Source organism: Chlorocebus sabaeus, chromosome 11 (assembly GCF_047675955.1).
Source record: "Chlorocebus sabaeus isolate Y175 chromosome 11, mChlSab1.0.hap1, whole genome shotgun sequence".
Lineage (NCBI taxonomy): Eukaryota > Metazoa > Chordata > Mammalia > Primates > Cercopithecidae > Chlorocebus > Chlorocebus sabaeus.
The window spans coordinates 46603178-46624953 of record NC_132914.1 but is presented as its reverse complement, the minus strand read 5'-3'; the positions used below and the strand labels follow the sequence as shown (position 1 = coordinate 46624953).

General features: G+C 45.5%; 1 protein-coding gene across 2 annotated transcripts; it reads right to left on the bottom strand.

Annotated features, from left to right (window-relative positions):
• Nucleotides 1-27: 27 nt before the first annotated feature.
• DRC2 (dynein regulatory complex subunit 2) lies at nt 28-16144 on the bottom strand. Of its 2 annotated transcripts, XM_037997192.2 has the most exons (8): nt 15482-16144; nt 14845-15012; nt 6056-6225; nt 5081-5219; nt 3716-3913; nt 3275-3493; nt 766-918; nt 31-680 (listed from the first exon to the last, which is right to left on the bottom strand). In XM_037997192.2, the coding sequence occupies exons 1-8, from the start codon at nt 15611-15613 to the stop codon at nt 405-407; spliced, it is 1455 nt and encodes a 484-aa protein (XP_037853120.1). In that variant the 5' UTR covers nt 15614-16144; the 3' UTR covers nt 31-404. The 2 variants fall into 2 exon arrangements, with proteins under 2 accessions (XP_072876786.1, XP_037853120.1); XM_073020685.1 differs by lacking the exon at nt 3275-3493 and having other exon boundaries at nt 28-680.
• Nucleotides 16145-21776: the final 5632 nt, after the last annotated feature.

Here is a 21776-nt window from a genome sequence, read left to right as displayed (position 1 = left end):
AGGCCCTGGATCACCTCTTCCCCTGGCCTCTTCTTGCTGTCCTAACTGACTTTAAGGATCTGGTCTTGAGTCTTCCCATAGGATCTCTAAGTCCTTAAGGTATGGGTTTTGGCTCTCATGGCGCCCTGATTCTGAGGAGGGATGCTTAATTGAGCAGTGAGCCTCCTGGTAGTTGCCTAGCTGTTCTCTCTATTCTCTGGGACCACAGTGTTCCTAGTGTCCTCAAAGAGGACTGCTCTGTCCAATATGGAAAAGATACAAGGAGCTCATAAACTCCATGGAAATTTTTAATAGCAACATCCCTACATCTCTCAAAAAAAAAAAAAAAAATCTCTAGGAGTTGAAAGATTTTTTTCCTTAGATCACAGGTTGTGGAACATCACGTGGGCTGCTTCAATTATATTTTAAGTGGTTGGATGTTGTTTATCACTTGGATGGGCTATAGGTATGGACAAGGGCTGGGGTAAATTGCTTTGATAGTTGACTATAAAGAGTGGGTTGAGCTGGCTCAGCACTTCGTCACTCACTGAGATGCCATCCAAGTACTGCTTCAGCATCTCCCGCAGCTTTCCATTAATATCTAGCAGCTGGGCTCGTCTGTGTTGGAGGCTCAGTTGCTCCAGTTTCACTTTGTTGTACCTTTTCCAGAAATTCTCCATTCCTGTGTAGTCCACTATCACCTGGGAGTGGAGTTGTAGGGAGAAGGTGTGCAGCGAGACCCACTAGCAAATGCTGCCCAATGCCCCACCATCCCCCAGCCTTTACCTTGGCAAGCTCCTCAGTAAGCTCTTCTAGATTATTCTCCTCAATCCCCTCCTGCTCCTTAGGAGTCAATACTGATGAATAAAAAGGCAGCACTTTTTCTTCCTCAGTTTCAAATTTCCTACATATTTCAGCAAGTTTAAGGATCTTTTCACCCTATTTGAAGCAGGAAGAAAGTTTATATTAGGAAAGGGAGTGGAGAGGGAAGCTAGTGGAGTTGGTTCCCCTGTTTGAACCCAGGGAAGCTACTCATCCAAGTGGGAAACAATAGCAATAAATACATATAGCAAATAGAGGTTACCATGTAACACACACTATTCCAAGTATTTTCTATTCTTATTGTAAAATTAATTCATAGCCTGGGAAACATAGGAAGATCCCATCTCTACAAAAAAATTTGCAAAAGCCAGGTGTGGTGGCACATGCCTACAGTCTCAGCGACTGGGGAGGCTGAGGTGGAAGAATCACTTGAGCCCAGGAGGTAGAGGCTGGAGTGAGACGAGATGGTGCCACCACACTCTGGCCTGGGCAACTGAGTGAGACCCTGTCTCAAAAAAAAAAAAAAAAATCATTCATTCATTATTAATTCATTTCTTTAAAAAAAAAAACTCACTTTTTTTTTTTTTTTTTTTTTTTTGGACAGAGTTTCACTATTGTTGCCCAGGCTGGAGTGCAGTGGTGCAGTCTTGGCACACTGCAACTTCTGCCTCCAGGGTTCAAGCGATTCTCCTGCCTCAGCTTCCCGAGTAGCTGGGATTACAGGCATGCGCCACCATGCCCAGCTAATTTTGTATTTTTAGTAGAGATGGAATTTCTCCATGTTGGTCAGGCTGGTCTCGAACTCCCAACCTCAGGTGATCCGCCTGCCTTGGCCTCCCAAAGTGTTGGGATTACAGGTGTGAGCCACCGTGCCCAGCCAAAAACTCATTCATTAATTCATTTCTTTTTTCTTTTCTGTCCTTTTTTTTTTGTTTTTGAGACAGGGTCTTACTCTGTCACCCAGGCTGGGGTGCAGTGGTGCAGTCATGGCTCACTGCAGCCTCGATGTCCCAGGCTCAAGTGATCCTCCCATCTCAGCTTCCCAAGTATCTGGGCTCACAGGCGTGTGCCACTATGCCCAGCTTTTTTTTTTTTTTTTTTTTTTTTTTTGGTAGAGATGGGCTCTCCCTATGTTGCCCAGGGTGGTCTCAAACTCTTGGGCTCAAGCAATCCTCCCACCTTGGCCTCCCAAAGTGCTGGGATTACAGGCATGAGCCACCACGTCTGGCCAATTCATTTCAATTTAAAATGTAGACCAGACGCGGTGGCTTACACCTGTAATCCCAGCACTTGGGAAGCCAAGGTGGGTGGATCGCTGAGGTCAGGAGTTGGAGAACATCCTGGCCAACATGGTGAAATCCTGTCTCCACTGAAAATACAAAAATTAGCCGGGTGTGGTGGTGCGCACCTGTATCCCACCTACTCAGGAGGCTGAGGCAGGAGAATTGCTTGAACCGGGGAGGTGAAGGTTGCAGCGAGCCAAGATCATGCCACTTCACTCCATCCAGGGCAACAGAGTAAGACTTGATCTCAAAAATAATAATAATAATTAATTAATTAAAATGTAAGAGGGGGCTCGATGCAGTGGCTCATGCCTGTAATCCCAGCGTTTTAGAAAGCCAGGGTGGGCCATGCACGGTGGCTCAAGCCTGTAATCCCAGCACTTTGGGAGGCCGAGACGGGCAGATCACGAGGTCAAGAGATTGAGACCATCCTGGCTGACACGGTGAAACCCCGTCTCTACCAAAAAATACAAAACACTAGCTGGGCGAGGTGGTGGGCGCCTGTACTCCCAGCTACTCGGGAGGCTGAGGCAGGAGAATGGCATAAACCCGGGAGGCAGAGCTTGCAGTGAGCTGAGATCCAGCCACTGCACTCCAGCCTGGGTGACAGAGTGAGACTCCATCTCAAAAAAAAAAAAAAAAAAAGCCAGGGTGGGAAGATCGTCTGAGGCCAGGAGTTTGAGCCAGCCTGGGCAACATGGCGAAACCCCCTCTCTACAAAAAATACGAAAGTTAGCCATGCATTGGGGAGGCTGAGGCAGGAGGAACGCTTGAGCCCAGGAGGCAGAGGTTGCAGTGAGCCAAGATGGCGCCACTGCACTCCAGCCTGGGAGACAGAGTGAGACCCTGTCTTCACCAGAAAGAAAGAAAAAAAAAAGTAGGAAGGGGCTCACCAGGGTGGCTCACGCCTCTAATCTCAGCACTTTGGGAGGCCAAGGCAAGAGGACTGCTTGAGGCCAGGAGTTCATAACCATCCTGGGCAACACAGTGAGACCCCATCTGTAGAAATACATAAATAAATTAACTAATTTAATGTAAGAGGGGAGGAAACATGGAATAAAAAAGGTATTCCAAGTGTCCACTCAGCCAGGAAGCAGGAAGAAGCCTCCGCTATCCTTTCCAAATCCCTTTAACCTTGCAGGGAGCCAGGTTGCTTGACTTTGTTCTGACTGTCCTCTCCCTTGTGTTACCTTATCAACAATCTTTCTCAGGGCCTTGAGGGTGGCATTACTTTCCAAGGTGAGTTTGACTAAGTTCTTCTGGGATGCTGCCCGGGCCTGAGTCCTTTGGGCCTTAAGTTTTCGCAGTTGTACAAGGACCAATTCCTTGTCGTTACGGATATACCGGTTCTCATCTTCACTCTCACGGCTGTGTATCATGATCTTGCCTTTTGAAATAGTTATGGCATCCTAGACGAACAGATTAGGGGAAACACTTGGCCAAATGAGGGTCTTCAGTGAGACAGGTAAAAGGGCTGCCTGGGGACTGAAATCAGAGCATATCATCTTTTCCCAACCAATCAGTGATGAGGCCCAGGGGAAACGAGGGAAGCAGAAGAGGGGATAATAGAGCAGTTAGGGCAGTGAGTATTTCACTGTGAGTAACTCACAGGTTAGTGAGTATACACTAACCTGTAGTTTTTGTATTTTTTTCATCTGTACTTCAATCTCTTTGGAGCTCTTCTCATCCTTCACCTGCAGGGTCTCAAAGGCAGCCTTTCGATCCTCTGTGGCATCAGTGTAATTCTTGAGTACATCCTGGAACTTTCTCCACAGATCTTCTACTATGTTCTCCAGGTGCAGCCTTAGAAAGTGCTTCTCTTCTAAATTCTAGCAAGTGACCCCAAAATAGCAAATGTTTGGAATTACCTTATTAGTGCCCTTTCACTTCCACCAGCAACCTCACCCTCTTGAACTGTTTGTAGCATAGTTTAGTACAGAGGTCTTCAATGAAAATGCCTACACAAGACCAGGCAGATGATATAAATAAGTTTTGTGGGCCGGGTGGGGCCTGTGGTGAACTGGAGAGGAAATGCTGCATTTGGGAGGAGGAGGGGCAGCCACTGAGCTCCACATGAGCCTTGCCATTTGGAAATGTGGCCCAGTGTTGCCAGATCTTTAAATTTTTCTAGGGAAGCTGAAAATTTGGATGTTTTTATGAAATCTCCAATTTTAAAGTGTAAGATGCTTATTCAAAAAATTTTATAAAACACTATGGGATAAATAAAAACAAAGAACTCCATACCCAAACCTAGGTCTGTGGGCTGGCTAAGTTTGCAACCTCGAGGACAACGGAAAGCACTTTGGATCAAGGGGCAGGAGACCTAGATTCTCCTGGTTCTACCACAGACCAGCAGCATGACTTTGGCAGGTCATTTTACTTATTGGGCCTTACTTTCTTCATCTGAAAATCACAGGGGTGAAGCCAGATGATCTCCTTGGTGCTTTTTAGCTCTAAAATGCATTCCCTTGACATTTTAGAATGGTCCTCCCTCCCAACGAATTTTTACAAAATTACAAAAAGCAGTAGGGATACCTACAGTGGCAATAGATATTTTATTCACTGTGTTGGCTAAAGGGGTCTCTTCTACCTCTAGTAGCCTTGAGCATTTTAATTTTTTAATTTTTTAATTTTTTTGAGAGAGGGTCTCACTCTGTCACCCAGGCTGGAGGGCAGTGTTGCTATCACAGTTCACTACAGCCTCCGTCTTCTGGGCTCAAGCGATCATCCTACCTCAGCCTCCTAAGTAGCTTGGACCATAGGTGCACACTACCACGCCTGGCTCTTTTCTTTTTTTTTTTTTTTTTGGTTGGGGGGTAGAGATGGCAGTCTCCCTGTGTTGCCCAGGCTGGTCTTGAACTCCTAGTCTCAAGTGATCCTCCTGCCTTGGCCTACCAAGGTGCTGGGATTACAGGTGTAAGCCACTGTTCCCAGCCTCCTTGAGCATTTTTCTATCACCTCCTTCCACTTCTTGTCTATCTACTCTCCCTCCGTACCATGTTTTTGAGATCATTCCACATGCTCTGGAACTCCAGCTTGCTTTCATACTCAGAATCTATATAGTTCTGCTCCATGGCCATGAAGATATCTTGTAGATAGTGAATCTCTTTCTCATGTTGGTCAATAATTGTCTTCCTGTAGGAGACAAGACACTGTCCCTGCTCTGAGGGATACAGGATATTGACAATAATGACAATTCAAAGCAGTATGTAATAAATATATGTGAATGGTACAAACTCTCAGGTACTGATGGAGAACAGAGAGAGGGAAGGCTCTATTCTTTTTCGGACTAGAAAGAATGAATACGGTTATTTTATTTTGATTTCTGAATGGGTAATACATTCATGCGATACCAAAAAAGTACAAAAGGTTACAGTGAGAAGTCTCTCTCCCATCGCTGTTCCCTGCCAAATGGGTAGGATTTTGATAGTTGAAAATGGGTAGTTGGTAAAAGGAATTTGAGGAGTTAAACTTAAAAAGAAGAAAAAAAAGAGTTATTAAAAAAAAGTAAAACAATAGCTTAGCCAGGTGAGGTGGCACGCACCTGTAGTCCCAGCTACTGGGGACACTGAGGCAGGAAAATTGCTTGAACCTGGGAGGCAGAGGTTGCAGTGAGCTGAGATTGCACCACTGCACTCCAGCCTGGACGACAGAGCGCGACTCCATCTTGAAAAAACAAAGCACAATTTAAAAAAAAAGTAAATAAAGAAAAAAATAGTGAAAGAAAAAAGAAGAAAGTGGGTGGTGAAGGCACACAGATAGGGGGCCTGACGTAAGTAAAGGGAAGCTAGAGCTGCAAACTTAAGCCAGAGTTTGTTTAAAAGGAACCAAGATATTCTCTGCTGGGGGTCCTGTGATAATCAATGTGGGATGCTCCAAGATACTAGCCACTTGCTTACAGGCAACTCCTTGACACAGACTCTGGACACTCCCCTGGATTCAATTCCCCATCTTCTCTTAGGCCCCCATACCTTTCTGTCTCAAACTCCTTGGTTAGGGCTTCCAGCTCCATGTTGTAACTTTCCTCCAGGAGACTGAGCCGGTGCCTCTGCAGGGTCAAAAGCTGGTCAACATTGTGCAAGTGGCTGCGCAGGGCACGGGCGTACTGCTCCTCAGCTTCGGACAGGTCTTTAGCTAAAGACTAGGCCAGAAAGAGAGAGTTACCATTCCAGCTGAATGGCATCTGTGTGAGAAAATAAAAATATATTCAGCTTGCAGTTTTTTATTTGTTCCTACTGCCAATTTGGCTTTAAGAATGCTAGTTGTCCTCCTCATTCGTGTAAAGCAAGAGTGATGGCAAGGGCTGAGCAAGGTGGCTCGCATCTGTAATCCCAGCATTTTGGGTAGCCAAGGTGGGAGGATTACATGAGCCTGGGAGCTCAAGACTAGCCTGGGCAACACAGGTGAGTGTGAGACCCCCCAATCTCTACAAAAAAAAAAAAACAACAAAAAAACATAAAAATTACCCAGGCTTTAGTCCCAGCTACTCACAAGACTTGGGCAGGAGGATTGCTTAAGCCCAAGAGTTCAAAGTTGCAGTAAGCTGAGATCATGCCACTGCACTCCAGCCTGGGTGACAGAACAAGACCCTGTCTCAAAAAAAAAAAAAAAAAAAAAGGCCGGGCACAGTGGCTTACACCTGTAATCCCAGCACTTTGGGAGGCCAAGGCAGGCAGATCACGAGGTCTGGAGTTCAAGACCAGCCTGACCAACATGGCGAAGCCCTGTCTCTAGTAAAAATACAAAAATGCCGGGCGCGGTGGCACAAGCCTGTAATCCCAGCACTTTGGGAGGCCAAGGTGGGTGGATCATGAGGTCAACAGTTCGAGACCAGCCTGGCCAACATAGTGAAACCCCGTCTCTACTAAAAATACAAAAAAAAAAAAAAAAAATCCGACCATGGTGGCAGGCGCCTGTAATCCCAGCTACTTGAGAGGCTGAGGCAAGGAGAATTGCTTAAACCTGGGAGGCAGAGGTTGCAGTGAGCTGAGATTGCGCCACTGCACTCCAGCCTGGGTGACAGTGCGAGACTCTGTCTCAAAATAAATACATAAATAATAATAATACAAATATTAGTTGGGTGTGGTGGTGCGTGCCTGTAATCCCAGCTACTCGGGAGGCTGAGGCAGGAAAATTCCTTGAACCCAGGAGGCCGAGGTTGCAGTGAGCTGAGATCATGCCACTGCACTCCAGCCTGGGCAAGAGAGCAAGACTCCGTCTCAAAGAAGAAGAAGAAAAAAAGTGATAGCAAGGAGCCCCATGAAGCCAGCCAGTGTCCTGTGGATGACTAACATTTACAGTGATGTAGCCACCCCTGAAAGGGATCAGGGATTCTTGGAGAAATGAGTGCTTTGAGGTCTGATGCAGAAAATGAGTTGACCCTGGGGTATCTTTTTTTTGAGATGGAGTCTCACTCTGTCACCAGTCTGGAATGTGGTGGTGTGATCTTGGCTCATTGTAACCTCAGCCTCCTGGGTTCAAACGATTCCTGCCTCAGCTTCCTGAGTAGCTGGGACTACAGGCACCTGCCACCATGCCCAGCTAATTTTTTACATTTTTAGTAGAGACAGGGTTTCACCATGTTGGCCAGGATGGTCTTGATCTTATGATCCGCCTGACTCGGCCTCCCAAAGTGCTGGGATTACAGGCATGAGCCACCGCTCCAGGCAGAACCTGGAGTATCTTATCATAAAAGATAGCAAAGAAGCTATCAAAGACCAAAAGGGTCATGTCAGAAGGACCCAGGAACCAACATGAAGTGCCTCACTGAGGCAGATTTTCCAAAGAAAATCACAGCAGTATCTCCCATCCTACAATTCTCTGCTATGTGACCTTGCCACTCCCCTATCAAAAGGTGGTGTCTCTTCTTCCAGCTCCTTGAATTTGGGCAGACCCTATGACTACATGGGTCAATAGAATACGGTGGAAGTGACACTATGCCAGTCCCAGGCATAACCCTTGGCTGGCCTGGCAGTTTCTGCTTCCCGCCCCTTAGAATGCTTGTTCTTAGGATGATCCCTCCAGGAGCCTAACAGTCATTCTGTGAGAAGCCAAGTGCAATGAATTTTTATTTATTTATTTATTTTTATTTTTTATTTATTTATTTTTTTGAGATGGAGTCTCACTCTGTCACCCAGGCTGGAGTGCAGTGGTGTGATCTCAGCTCATTGCAACCTCTGCCCCCCAGGTTCAAGTGATTCTCCTGCCTTAGCCTCCCGGAGTAGCTGGAATTACACACCACACCCAGCTAATTTTTTGTATTTTTTAGTAGAGATGGGGTTTCACCATGTTAGTCAGGCTGGTCTTGAACTCCTGACCTCGTGATCCACCCGCCTCGGCCTCCTAAAGTGCTGGGATTACAGGTGTGAACCACCGCGCCCAGCCAGAAGTTTTGTTTTGTTTTGTTTTGTTTTTTAATCAGTTATCACTGGAGGATACCAGACAACCAATTTTTAAAAAAACTGTTAAATAAAGGCAAGAGAAAGAAGCATTTATCTTGCTTTTCCTGTATAAACTATAGCTTTGAGTAATTGAATAGAAAATGAGGGGAAGTATCTCTTTTCAGAAATACTCAAGCTAATGAACAAAAAATGAATGATACTATTAGAAAATCAGGCCAGACACAGTGGCTCACACCTGTAATCCCAGATCTTTGGGAGGCTGAGGCAGGAAGATCATTTGAAGCAAGAGTTTGAGGCCAAGAGTTTGAGACTAACCTGGGCAACAGAGTGAGGGCCCTATCTCTATTTCTTTCTCTCTCTCTCTTTTTTTTTTTTTTCCTTACTGGATCACTACATCTAGACCCCATCTCTATTTCTTTTTGTTTTGAGTCAGGGTCTTGTTCTGTCATCCAGGCTGGGTCAGGTGTCATGATCAGAGCTTATTGCAGCCTCAATCTCCCAGGCTCAATTGGTCCTCCACCTCAGCCTCCTGAGTAGCTGGGACTATAGGCACACACTACCATGCCCAGCTAATTTTTAAGTTTTTTTGTAAACAGGGTTTCACCATGTTGCCCAGGCTGGTCTCGAACTCCAGGGCTCAAAGGATCTGCCTGCCTCAGCCTCCCAAAGTGTTGGGATTACAAGCATGAACCACTGTGCCTGGCCCCATCCCCATTTCTAAAATACAATTTAAACATTTTAAAAATAAGCATTTTTGCATCTCCCAATAATTTAATGGATCAACAGCTGCTAACATCACAAAAAGAGAGCTAGACAATATGTGCCTCTTGATACAACATCGCTAAGCATCTAAATCCAATTACCCAAATAAAAATACAGAGGAAAAGGTAATGTGGTAAACTGCAATACAGAATACTATGCAGTTGTAAAATAAGAAGCTCTTTACAGGAAAATACGGAACAATCTCATATATATATATGAGCACAATCTTGGCTCACTGCAACCTCTGCCTCCCAGGCTCAGGTGATCCTCCTACCTCAGCCTCCCCAGTAGCTGGGACTATAGGCACATGCCACCACACCCAGCTAATTTTTATATTCTTAGTAGGGACAGGGTTTTACCATGTTGCCCAGGCCAATCTCGAACTCCTAGGCTCAAGCAATCCACCTGCATTGGCCTCCTAAAGTGCTGGGATTTCAGGCATGAGCCACCGTGCCCACCCTCCAAGATACATTATTAAGTGAAAAAACCAAGGGGCAGAATAGTATATAATATGATCATTTATATAAAAAAAAAAAAGAAAAAAGAAAAAAGATTTCCTTATGAAACTAGAATTATTGGAAGGAACACCGGGTACCTGGAAGGCACTGGTGGGGAGGAACTTTTCTCTATATAACCTTTTTTTCTTTTGGATTTTGAATAATGTGAATGTACTACCTTCAAAAAAGTAAAACAAGATTAAACAGAAAAGCATTTATGGAATTGCCCACATGATCCAGGCACCTTGAGTCCACACACTGTAAACTATCATGACCTCTACACAGAGAAAGCTTTTACCTTATATGTTTACAATGATAAAAGGATCCTATGAAATAGGTTCTGATGATGGAAGACTATTCACTCACTCAGCAAATGTTTACCTAACCCCTGCTATGTACCAGCACTGTGCAGGATGTTGAGGATTCAGAGATAAAAAGATATGCCCACTGCTCCCAAAGTAGCTTACAGTCTAGTAGGAAGAGTTACATAAATAGAAAATCACAACATAACATGGAAATTGCTATAAGGTTGATGATTTATTGAGTGACAATGAATATAAAGGATTGAGTGCCTACATATGACTAAGCACTGGGAAAGCCTTCACCGAAGAGATGTCATTTGTATCAACTCTTGAAGGAGGAATGAAAGTTTACTCCTTCAAGTAAGGAGCTCACTCCTGTAATCCCAGCACTTTGGGAGGCTGAGGCAGGTGGATCACCTGAGGTCACGAGTTCCAGACCAACCTGACCAACATGGTGAAGCCCCATCTCTACTAAAAATACAAAAATTAGCCAGCATGGTGGTGCACACCTGTAGTCCCAGCCACTCAGGAGGCTGAGGCAGGAGGATCACTTGAACCTGGGAGGTGGAGATTGCAGTGAGCAGAGATTGCACCACTGCACTCCACCCTAGGCAACAGAATGAGACTCCATCTCAGAAAAAAAAAAAAAAAAAAAAAAAAGGGCAGAGCGCAGTGTGGTGTATAATCCCAGCATTTTGGGAGGCTGAAGTGGGCAGATCACTTGAGGTCAGGAGTTCAAGACCAGCTGGCCAACACGATGAAACCCTGTATCTACTAAAAATACAAAAATTAGCCGGGCGTGGTGGCATGCACCTGTAATCCCAGCTACTTGGGAGGCTGAGGCAGGAGAATCGCTTGAACCCGGGAGGCGAAGGTCACAGTGAGCCGAGATTGCTCCACTGCACTCCAGCCTGGGAGACAGAATGAGACTCCGTCTCAAAATAAATAAGTAAATAAAAATAAAAATAATAAGAAAGTTTGTTAGGACGACTGGAGAAGAAATGGAGATGAGAATTCCAGACACAGAGAATAGCATATGCAAAGGCACAGGTAAGAAACAAGGCTGGCTGTATGAAAAGTACAGGTGGGCAGAGGCCGGGTGTGGTGGCTCACGCCTGTAATACTCAGCCTGGGCAACAAGAGCGAAACTCCATCTCAAAAAAAAAAAAGTACAGGTAGGAACCAGATCATGAAAGGCTTTGATGTTCTTATTATGGAGTTTGGACTTTTTCCTGTAGATGGGGGAACCACTAAGATTTAAGCAGTGGAGTGACAGGATTAGATTTCTGCTTTAGAAAGATAACCCTAGTACTCATGCCTATAATCCCAGCACTTTGGGAGGCCGAGGTAGTTGGATCACCTGAGGCCAGGAGTTAGAGACCAGCCTGGCCAACATGGCGAAACCCCGTCTCTACTAAAAATGCAGAAATTAGCTGGACACAGTGGCATGCACCTGTAATCCCAGCTACTCAGGAGGCTGAGGCAGGAGAATCACTTGAACCTAGGGGGCAGAGGTTGCAGCGAGCCAAGATTGTGTCACTGCACTCCTGCCTGGGTGACTCTGTCTAAAAATAAAATAAAATTAATAATAATAATAATAATCGTAGTAGTTCTGCAGAGAATCTAGAGGCAGTTGAATGCGAAGGGTGGAAAACAGGAAACAAATAGTTTAGGTTAGAGATGATGCCCAGGTCTCAACTACAGGAGGACAGTGAAAAAGGACAGCAGGGTATAGCTTTGAAAACTACTTTAAAGTAGACAACTTATACAACACTTAGTAACAGAGGTCAGGGACAGATGCAAAATCTAGGATGGACTGGGCCCAGTGGTTCATGCCTGTAATACTAGCACTTTGGGAGGCCAAAGTGGGAGGACTGCTTGAGGCCAGGAGTTCAAGACCAGCATGGGCAACGTAACGAGACTACATCTCTACAAAAAATGTAAAAATTTGTTAGATGAGGTGGTGTGCACCTGTGGTCCCAGCTACTGCAGAGGGTGAGGTGGGAGGATCAGCCTGGGCAACACAGTGAGACCTTGTCTCTACTAAAAATTAAAAAATCTAAAATTTAGCCAATCATAAGCTGGGCACGGTGCCTCACGCCTGTAATCCCAGCACTTTGGGAGGCCGAGGCGGGCAGATCACAAGGTCAAGAGTTCGAGACCAGCCTGACCAATATAGTGAAACCCGGTCTCTACTAAAAATACAAAAGTTAGCTGGGCGTAGTGGTGTGCGCCTGTAATCCCAGCTATTTGGGAGGCTGGGGCAGGAAAATCACTTGAACCCGGGAGGCGGAGGTTGCAGTGAGCCAAGATGGCACCACTGCATTCCAGCCTGGGCGACAGGGTGAGACTCCATCTCAAAAAAAAAAAAAAAAAAATTAGCCAATCCTAGTGAGAGCCTGTAGTCCCAATTGCTCAGGTGGGAGGATCACTTGAGCCCAGGAACTTGAGTGTAGTGAGCTATGATTGTGCTATTGCACTTCAGCCTGGACAACAGTGAGACTGTCTCAAAAAATAAAATAAAATAAAATAAAGTCAGGGTAATATGTAAGATTGTCTAGCCCTAGAAAACTGGTTAAAGGGTGAGATGGCCAGACTCAGAAATCTGGGGAATGTTGAAGTTCAGAGGATGGAGAGAGGAAGATAAACTCACTGGAGTGAATGGTTTATGTCCCAGAGGTAGCAAAAATGACAGAATGGTGTCTTGCAAGCCAAAGGAGAGTTTCAAGACCCAGGGCATGACCAAGAATGTCAGTGCCATAGAGAGGTTAGGTTAGATAAAGACTAAATGATGAAAAGTAGTCACAATTCTGAACCGGTGGCCTTTACTTGAGCAGTTTCCTAGAGAAGGGTAGAAATCAGATGTTGTGGGATGCAGGGTAAAAGGGAAGTGAAGAAGTAGAGATAGTGAGGATCACTAACATTTCCACATTTAATATGTGAGTCTTACTCAGGAATGACCCTGAAGGTGGTTAATATTAACAGTGTGTGATTTACCTAAGCAAGAACTGTTATCATAAGCTGAGAGGCTGCTGTGTAGGAAGAAGTTAATTGTGTCGGGGTGAACCTGGTCAACTACTCAGCTTCCCTTAACCCATTCATGCCTGAGGTTGCAAATATTTTTTGTGAAAAATCAGACCTTGGTGATGACCTTGAGCAGTACAAGATACATAACTCACCAAAACTTAGCATTCCAATAATGGAACACTAGGCAATGAACACTGCTGTTCTTATCAAGTGTTTGATAACTTCCAATAAGTGTCTGAAAAAGCCTCTTAAAAATCCATAAGTTATGGGCTGGGCGCAGTGGCAAACGTCTGTAATCCCAGCCCTTTGGGAAGCTGAGGTTTGTGGATCACCTAAGGTCAGGAGTTCCAGACCAGCCTGGCCAACATGGTGAAACCCTGTCTCTACTAAAAATATAAAAATTAGCTGGGCTTGGTGGCGGGCGCCTGTAATCCCAGCTATTCAGGAGGTTGAGTCAGGAGAATCGCTTGAACCCAGGAGGCAGAGGTTGCAGTGAGCTGAGACCGGGCCTTTGCACTGCAGCCTGGGCAACAAGAGTGAAACTCCATCTCGAAAAAAGAAAAAAATCCGTAAGGTATAACTGGTGGGGTGTGAACTTCTAATGAATAATGGTTATTGCAAATTTGAGGACTCTTAATATATATCTCTGGAAGCTGCCCAAGGTCTGCTGAGCTTTTTCCCCAGGGGTTAGGCTATGAAAGAGAAATGTGTGTTTTCTAGAGGGGGAATACCATGTTGACAATGTATATTTTGCTGTTACTGTGGGCTTTGTTTTGTTTACAATTGAAAAGACTCTGGCTGGGCGCAGTGGCTCACACCTGTAATCTCAGCACTTTGGGAGGCCAAGGAAGGTGGATCACGAGGTCAGGATATCAAGACCATCCTGGCCAACACCGTGAAACCCCATCTCTACTAAAAATACAAAAATTAGCCAAGCATGGTGGCACACGCCTATAGTTGAAGCTACTCGGGAGGCTGAGGCAGGAGAATCACTTGAACCCGGCAGGTGGAGGCTGCACTGAGCCGAGATCACAGCACTGCACTCCAGCCTGGCGACAGAGCAAGACTCCGTCTCAATAAATAAATAAATAAATAAATAAATAAATAAATAAATAGACTAAGGAGAAGGCAGTAAATGGAGATAGACTATTAAAAGTAAGAAAAAAGAAGGGGTACAGAAAATCCCTTAGAAGAAAAGATAGGGTGGAATCAAGAACTCAAGAACCTCCCAAGAGCATAAGGATGGCTGATTGAATTGCTTAGAAATCCAGAACTGCTCTTACCCATGGAGATCTTCTCAACCTTATCCAGGGCCACTGAAGTTGAATCAAGAGGCCAAACAATTTGGTTGAATGGAGCACTGCAGTAGGAATCAATAAACACAGGCTGGAGTCCTGGCTCTCTCACTGACTAGGTATGTGACCTTGGGCAAGTCAGTTCCCCTCTGGAACTGAGCCTTCTGACATTGAAATGAAGGTGTGGGACTCATTTCAAGTCACTGGGTGATGTCTACTGTGCCTTACAACTCTACTATTGGATAGTGCTGGTTTGGGGCAGCAGATTACAAGGAGAGTGGCTCCTCTAAGGGAGAGAGGGGTGAAAGATAGCCCTATATTCTATTTTTTATTTCTGTGAAAACCGTTGTTACCAATAGCCTGGCTTTCTCACAGCCTGTGTCTTGTGAGGACTTAAAGATGGATTAATTCACTAGGATCATTCTATTAAGAGGTCAGGAAGCCATACTCAAGGTTTCCTTGGAAAGAGTGCCTACCTTGATGACATTGTCCTTACAGTCCACCACTCGTTCAAATGTTTGGCTGAGGATCTCAATGTCCTTATGAAGCTCTCTGGTCTTGACTTCCCTAAGGACAGTTCTCCACTGTGTGTTAATCTTATTAAGGTTCAAAGCACTGTTGTGTTCCTCCTTGGCCAGCTTGTCCTGTGTGAAGGAATAAATAAGAAAGTCAGGGCCTTTCAGTACAACAAACAAGATCACTCTTAATTTATCAGCTGACACCTTACCCCTTTTCGATGGGAACGGCCTGATGGCATTTAGGGAGGGCAAGGGTGAATTTCCTTCAGGGTGGGAGCATCAGAGTAGGATGTTGTTTGTAATGACCCATCTCCAGGGAGAATATCAGCATTCCAGACAGCTGGGATAGCGGACAGGACCTAAGGTCCCAGTTCTGTGATTCAATAGAGACTGCCAAGCTGTATACCACGCACCCCCTCCATGTTTCGCGGAGAACACCCCCGCCTCCCAAACAATGTTGCCTGAAATCTAAGTATATCTGGGTCTCAGGATTTCCGGAGGAGGGGAGGTCAGGATGAAAATGAGGTTTCCTCAGTGACAGGCCAGCGCAGCGGGTGGATGGGGTTGAGCAGGACATAATGCAAAAGGCCATCACCTTCAAGAACTGGCTAAGGAGCCTCTCTTTCTTTTTGGCCATCTCCTCCTCTGCCAGCAACTTCTGTTGAAACAGAAGCAGCTGCTCCTCATCGGACAGGGGCGTCTTGGCCTTTTTTTCTTTCTTAGGCATGGCGGGGCAGGGGATTGGATCCGGGAAAGAAGCTTCGGCCTGTCTCGACCCGCGTTACAGAGCGTAGAAGAAAAATGTCCCTAGAAAGGGGCCTTCCAGAACTGCCCCTGATTGTGGGCGGTTGTGGGACCTGAGATCTCAGCTCTCGCACAAGAGAGACCCCGGACTATCAGTGAGGCTGAGCTCTCCCACGGTAAGACGCGTCTAGTCTCCTAGCAACGAGGATCTCGCTAATATAGAGAGGCAACGGCTAGAAGAGTCCATGTCTTGGAGCGCCCCCTATCCAGTGGAGGACCGCCGTCGATTTTTGAGAGGGTTCTTTTACCTCTCAAAAACCTGTCTCCTCAGTGCATTTATTTATTTATTTTTTTTTTGAGTCTCGCTCTGTCGCCTAGGCTGGGCATGATCTCAGCTCACTCAACCTCCGCCTCCCCTGTTCAAGCAATTCTCCTGTCTCAACCTCCCCTCAGTGCACTTTTATAAACCTTCCTCAGACCCCGTGGGAAGCCCAAGATCGTCAAAAACAGAACCAAGAATCTGACCGATATGTCAAAATTAAGTGTAACTGGCGGAAACCCAGAGGTGTTGACAACAGAGTTCGTAGAAGTTCAAGGGCTAGATCTTGATGCCCAATATTGGTTATGGGAGCAACAAAAAAACAAAGCACATGCTGCCCAGTGGCTTCTGGAAGTTCCTGGTCCACAACGTCAAGGAACTGGAAGTGCTGCTGTTGTGCAACAAATCTTACTGTGCTGAGATCGCTCACAATGTTTCCTCCAAGAACCGCAAAGCTATCGTGGAAAAGAGCTGCCCAGCTGGCCATCAGAGTCACCAACCCTAATCCCAGGCTGCGCAGCAAAGAAAATGAGTAGACAGCTCATGTGCATGTTTTGTGTTTAAATAAAACTGTAAAAACTGCAAACAACAACAACAAAAAAAACCTTTTTAAAAAAGGTAAGTGTTGGAGAGAATGTGGAGAAACGGGAACCCTCATATATTGGTGGTGGAAATGTAAAATGGTGTAGCCACCTTGGAAAACAGTTTGGCAATTTTTAAAAATGTTAAACATAAATTTACCATGTGACCCAATAATTTCACTCTTAGGGATCTGCCTAAGAGAAATGAAAGCATACATACACACAAAAACTTGCACAAGAATTTTCTTCTCTGTCTCACTCATAATAGCCCAATTGGAAAAATTAGAGACAACCTAAATGTCCATTAACATGTGAATGAGTAGACAAAATATGCTGTGTCCATACAATGGAATATTATTCAGAACAAGCTATGGATACCAGCTACAATGTAGGTGAACCTCAAAAAGAATATGCAGATTGGGCGCTGTGGCTCACACCTGTAATCCCAGCACTTTGGGGGGCCGAGGCGGGAGGATTGCTTTAGCCTAGGAGATCGAGACCAGCTTGAACAATGTGACGAAATCCCTTCTCTACAAAAAATACAAAAGAAGTTAGCTGGGCGTGGTGGTGCATACCTGTTGTCCCAGCTACCCCAGGAGGCTGAGGTGAGAGGATCACCTAAGCCCCAGAGGTCAAGCCATAATCAAGCCATTGCACTCCAACTGGGTGACAGAGCAGCCCTGTCTCAAAAAAGAAACAACAAAAACAAAACAAACAAACCCTTTTTTAGACTGGAGTCTCACTCTGTCACCTAGGCTGGAGCAGTGCATGATCTCAGCTCACTGCAACCTCCACCTCCCGGGTTCAATAAATTATCCTGCCTCAGCTTCCCGAGTAGCTGGGACTACAGGTGTGCACCACCAAGGCTGCCTAATTTTTGTATTTTTAGTAGAGATAGGGTTTCACCATGTTAGCCAGGTTGGTCTCAAACTCCTGACCTCATATGATCCACCCACCTCGGCCTCCCAAAGTGCTGGGATTACAGTCGTGAGCCACCATGCCCAACCAAAAAAACCCTATGCTCGGCCGGGTGCGGTGGCTCAAGCCTGTAATCCCAGCACTTTGGAAGGCTGAGGTGGGCGGATCACAAGGTCAGGAGATCAAGACCATCCTGGCTAACACGGTGAAACCCCGTCTCTACTAAAAAATACAAAAAAACTAGCTGGGCGAGGTGGCGGGCGCCTGTATTCCCAGCTACTCGGGAGGCTGAGGCAGGAGAATAGCGTAAACCCGGGAGGCAGAGCTTGCAGTGAGCTGAGATCTGGCCACTGCACTCCAGCCTGGGCGACAGAGCGAGACTCCGTCTCAAAAACAAACAAACAAACAAACAAACAAAAAAGACAAAAAAAACCCTCTATGCTCAGTGAAATAAGCCAGATACAAGTGATTACATATTGTATGGCTCCATTTATATGAAATATCTGGAAGAGGCCAAGCTATAAAGATAGAAAGTAGATTACCTTCTTTCTTTTTTTCTTATTTTCTCTCCTTCTTTCTTTCTCTCTCTCTCTCTCTCTGTCTCTCTCTCTGTTTCTTTTTTTGGCTGAGTCTTGCTCAGTTGCCCAGGCTGGAGTGCAGCGGCACAGTCTCGGCTCACTGCAACCTGCACCTCCCAGGTTCAAGTGATTCTCCTGCCTCAGCTTCCCAAGTAGCTGGGATTACAGGCACCCACTACCACGCCCGGCTAATTTTTGTATTTTTAGTAGAGATGGGGTTTCACCATGTTGGCCAGGCTAGTCTCAAACTCCTGGCCTCAAGTGATATACCTTGGCCTCCCAAAGTGCTAGGGTTACAGGTGTGAGCCACTGCACCCAGCCAGATTACCTTCTTTCTAACCCCCTAACCCCCAGTGGGAAATCCTAACCCCCAATGGAATGATATTAGGTGGGGCCTTTGGGAGGTATTTAGGTTTAGATAGGTCATGAGAGTGGAGCTCCCATTATGGGATTAGTGTCCTTAGAAGAAGAGAAAGAGACTAGCATTGTCTCTCGGCTTTGTGAGGATATTGGAGAAAGACAGCCATGTGCAAACCAGGAAGAGAGCCCTCACCAGACACCAGATCTGCCAGCACCTTGATCTTGGACTACCCAGGCTCCAGAGCTGTGAGAAATAAACATTTGTTGTTTAAGCCACCTAGTATATGGTATTATGTTATGGCAGCCTGAACTAAGACAATTTTCTATTATCTGTGGGAGGGGAGAGGAAGATAGTATAATAGTAAATGTGTGTATAAATATATATAGTAAATGTGCTTGAGGGATCATACTGGGATGTTGAAAATGCTCGAAAATGTATTTATGTTAAACAAGTTGATGAATTTGGTTTGAAAAGTCATTGAGCCAGATGCCATGGCTCACCCCTATAATCCTGGCACTTTGGGAGGCCAAGGAAGGAGGATCACTTGAGCCCAGAAGTTCAAGATCAGCCTGGGAAACATAGCAAGAACTTGTTTGTAAAAAATAAAAATAGTCTGGGCATGGTGGCTCACGCCTGTAATCTAAGCACTTTGGGAGGTTAAGGTGGGTGGATCACCAGCCTGGCCAACAAGGTGAAACCCTGTAGCCAGGCGTGGGCATGGTGGCTCACACCTGTAATCCCAGCACTTTGGGAGGCCAAGGTGGGTGGATCACCTGAGGTCAGGAGTTCAAGACCAGCCTGACCAACATGGAGAAACCTTATCTCTACTAAAAATACAAAATTAGCTGGGCGTGGTGTCGCATGCCTGTAATCTCAGCTACTCAGGAGGCTGAGGCAGGAGAATCACTTGAACCTGAAAGGCAGAGGTTGCAATGAGCTGATATCGTGCCATTGCACTCCAGCCTGGGCAACAAGAGCAAAACTCTGTCTCGAAAAAATAATAATAATAAAATAAAATTTAAAATAAAAATAAAAAGCTTGGTTGGGTGTGGTGGCTCATGCCTGTAATCCCAGCACTTTGGGAGGCTGAAGTGGGTGGATCACTTGAGGTCAGGAGTTCAAAACCAAACTGGCCAACATGGTTAAACCCTGTCTCTACTAAAAACACAACAATTAGCCCAGGTGTGGTGGCACACATCTGTAGTCCCAGCTACTTGCGTGGCTGAGGTATGAGGATCGCCTGAACCCAGGAGGTGGAGGTTGCCGTGAGCTGTGATCATGCCACTGCACTCCAGCCTGGGTGACAGAACAACCTAGTCTCAAAAAAAAAAAAAAAAAAGTCATCAAATTATACACTTTAAAAAAGTGAACTGGCCAGGTGCAGTGGCTCATGCCTGTAATCCCAGCACTTTGGGAGGCTGAGGCGGGCAGATCACCTAAGGTCGGGAGTTCGAGACCAGCCTGACCAACATGGAGAAACCGCGTCACTACTAAAAATACAAAATTAGCTGGGGGTGGTGGCGCATGCCTGTAATACTCATGACAATCATAGTCCTAGGTTCCGTAACTGGTCACGTGGTCATAGCTGGTATTAATAGCTACCTTTTTCTACTACTATCCTGTATTCCCTTTGCCTTCAGCAAGTACCTTAACAGGTGTTTACCTGTTTCTTTACCTGATGGACTGACTCAAAGCTTCATTTCTGAAGGCTCTGGGCCATTAGTAGTCCTGGATTGGTTTGTTTTAGTTTTCCATTGACCTTAATCACAGGTCACAGTAATACTGAGATGACCTAAGGAATCGCCTGTATTCTTGATATACTGATACTTACCTACACTGTGAAGTAATATTCCAATTTTTCTTTTTCTTTCTTCTTTTTCTTTTCTTTTTTTTTTTTTTTTTTTTGACAGAGTCTCACTCTATCACCCAGGCTGAAGTGCAATGGTGCAATCTCAGCTCACTGCAACCTTGGTCTCCTGCTTCAGCTTCCCAAGTCACTGGAAATACAGGCGTGCACTACCATGCCTGGCTAATTTTTGTATATTTATTTATTTTTGTTGTTGTTTGTTTGTTTCTTTTTTGAGACAAAGTCTTGCTCTGTCACACAGGCTGGAGTGCAGTTGTGTGATCTTGGCTCATTGCAACCTCCACCTTCCCAGTTCAAGCGATTCTCCTGCCTCAGCCTCCCGAGTAGCTGGGATTACAGGTGCGTGCCACCACGCCCAGCTAATTTTTGTATTTAGTAGAGATGGGGTTTCACCATGTTGGCCAGGCTGGTTGTGAACTTCTGACCTCAGGTGATCTGCCCACCTCGGCCTTCCAAAGTTCTGGGATTATAGGCATGAGCCACCACGCCCAGCCTCCAATTTTTCATTGCTAGTTAGGATCAATCACCCCAGCCAGCACAGTAACTTCTTTCTTCGCCTGCTGACTCAGAGCCATGAGGATCCCAAAGTGGCCTGGCTTCAGTCTATTCCACTTTAATGGAATCATTGTGTCTCCTGGTGGAAGCATTCTTCCCTTTGGAGCTAAGACCTCTAGGCCAGCAGAGCATGAGACTGGAAGAACAGGAAACAAAAATGTTGCTAGTGGGCCTCTAGTGGTAATTGTGCATTGTGCCATTCCCATTTCCATCCTTTAATTCCTGGACCTATGAATCCTGGCTGTGGAAGAAACAGCCCTATGTATTGAACACTGATTCAGAACATAGATAGTCTTCTAGAGATCCATGCTAAAAAAAAAAAAAAAAAAAAAAAGACGAGATCCATGCTCCAGTCTTGCAAGGTGTTGTGACCTAGCTGATAGCATAAATGTGTCTTCAAAAGGTCATTCCAGGCTAGGCGCGGTGGCTCACATCTGTAATCCCAGCACTTTGGGAGGCCAAGGTGGGTGGATCACCTGAGAAGAGTTCGACACCAGCCTGACCAACATGGAGAAAACTCGTCGCTACTAAAAATACAAAATTAGCTGGGTGTGGTGGTGCATGCCTGTAATCCCAGCTACTCTCGAGGCTGAGGCAGGAGAATCATTTGAACCCGGGATGCAGAGGTTGCGGTGAGCTGAGATGGTGCCATTGCACTCCAGCCTGGGCAACAACAGTGAAATTCCGTCTCAAAAAAAAAAAAAAAAAAAAGCCATTCCATCATTCTGTCAAACCAGCTTCAAGTTGGTGGGGAACATGGTAAGACTAGTGAATTTATAAGCATGGGCCCATTGCCATACTTCATTTGCTGTAAAATGAATTCCTTGATCAGAAGCAATGCTGTGTGGAACACCATGAAAGTGAATGAAACATCCTGTAAATCCATGGATGGTAGTTTTGGCAGAAGCATTGTGTATAGAGAAGACAAATCCGGATTTGCTCGTTCTCATGTTTATTTGCCATTTGA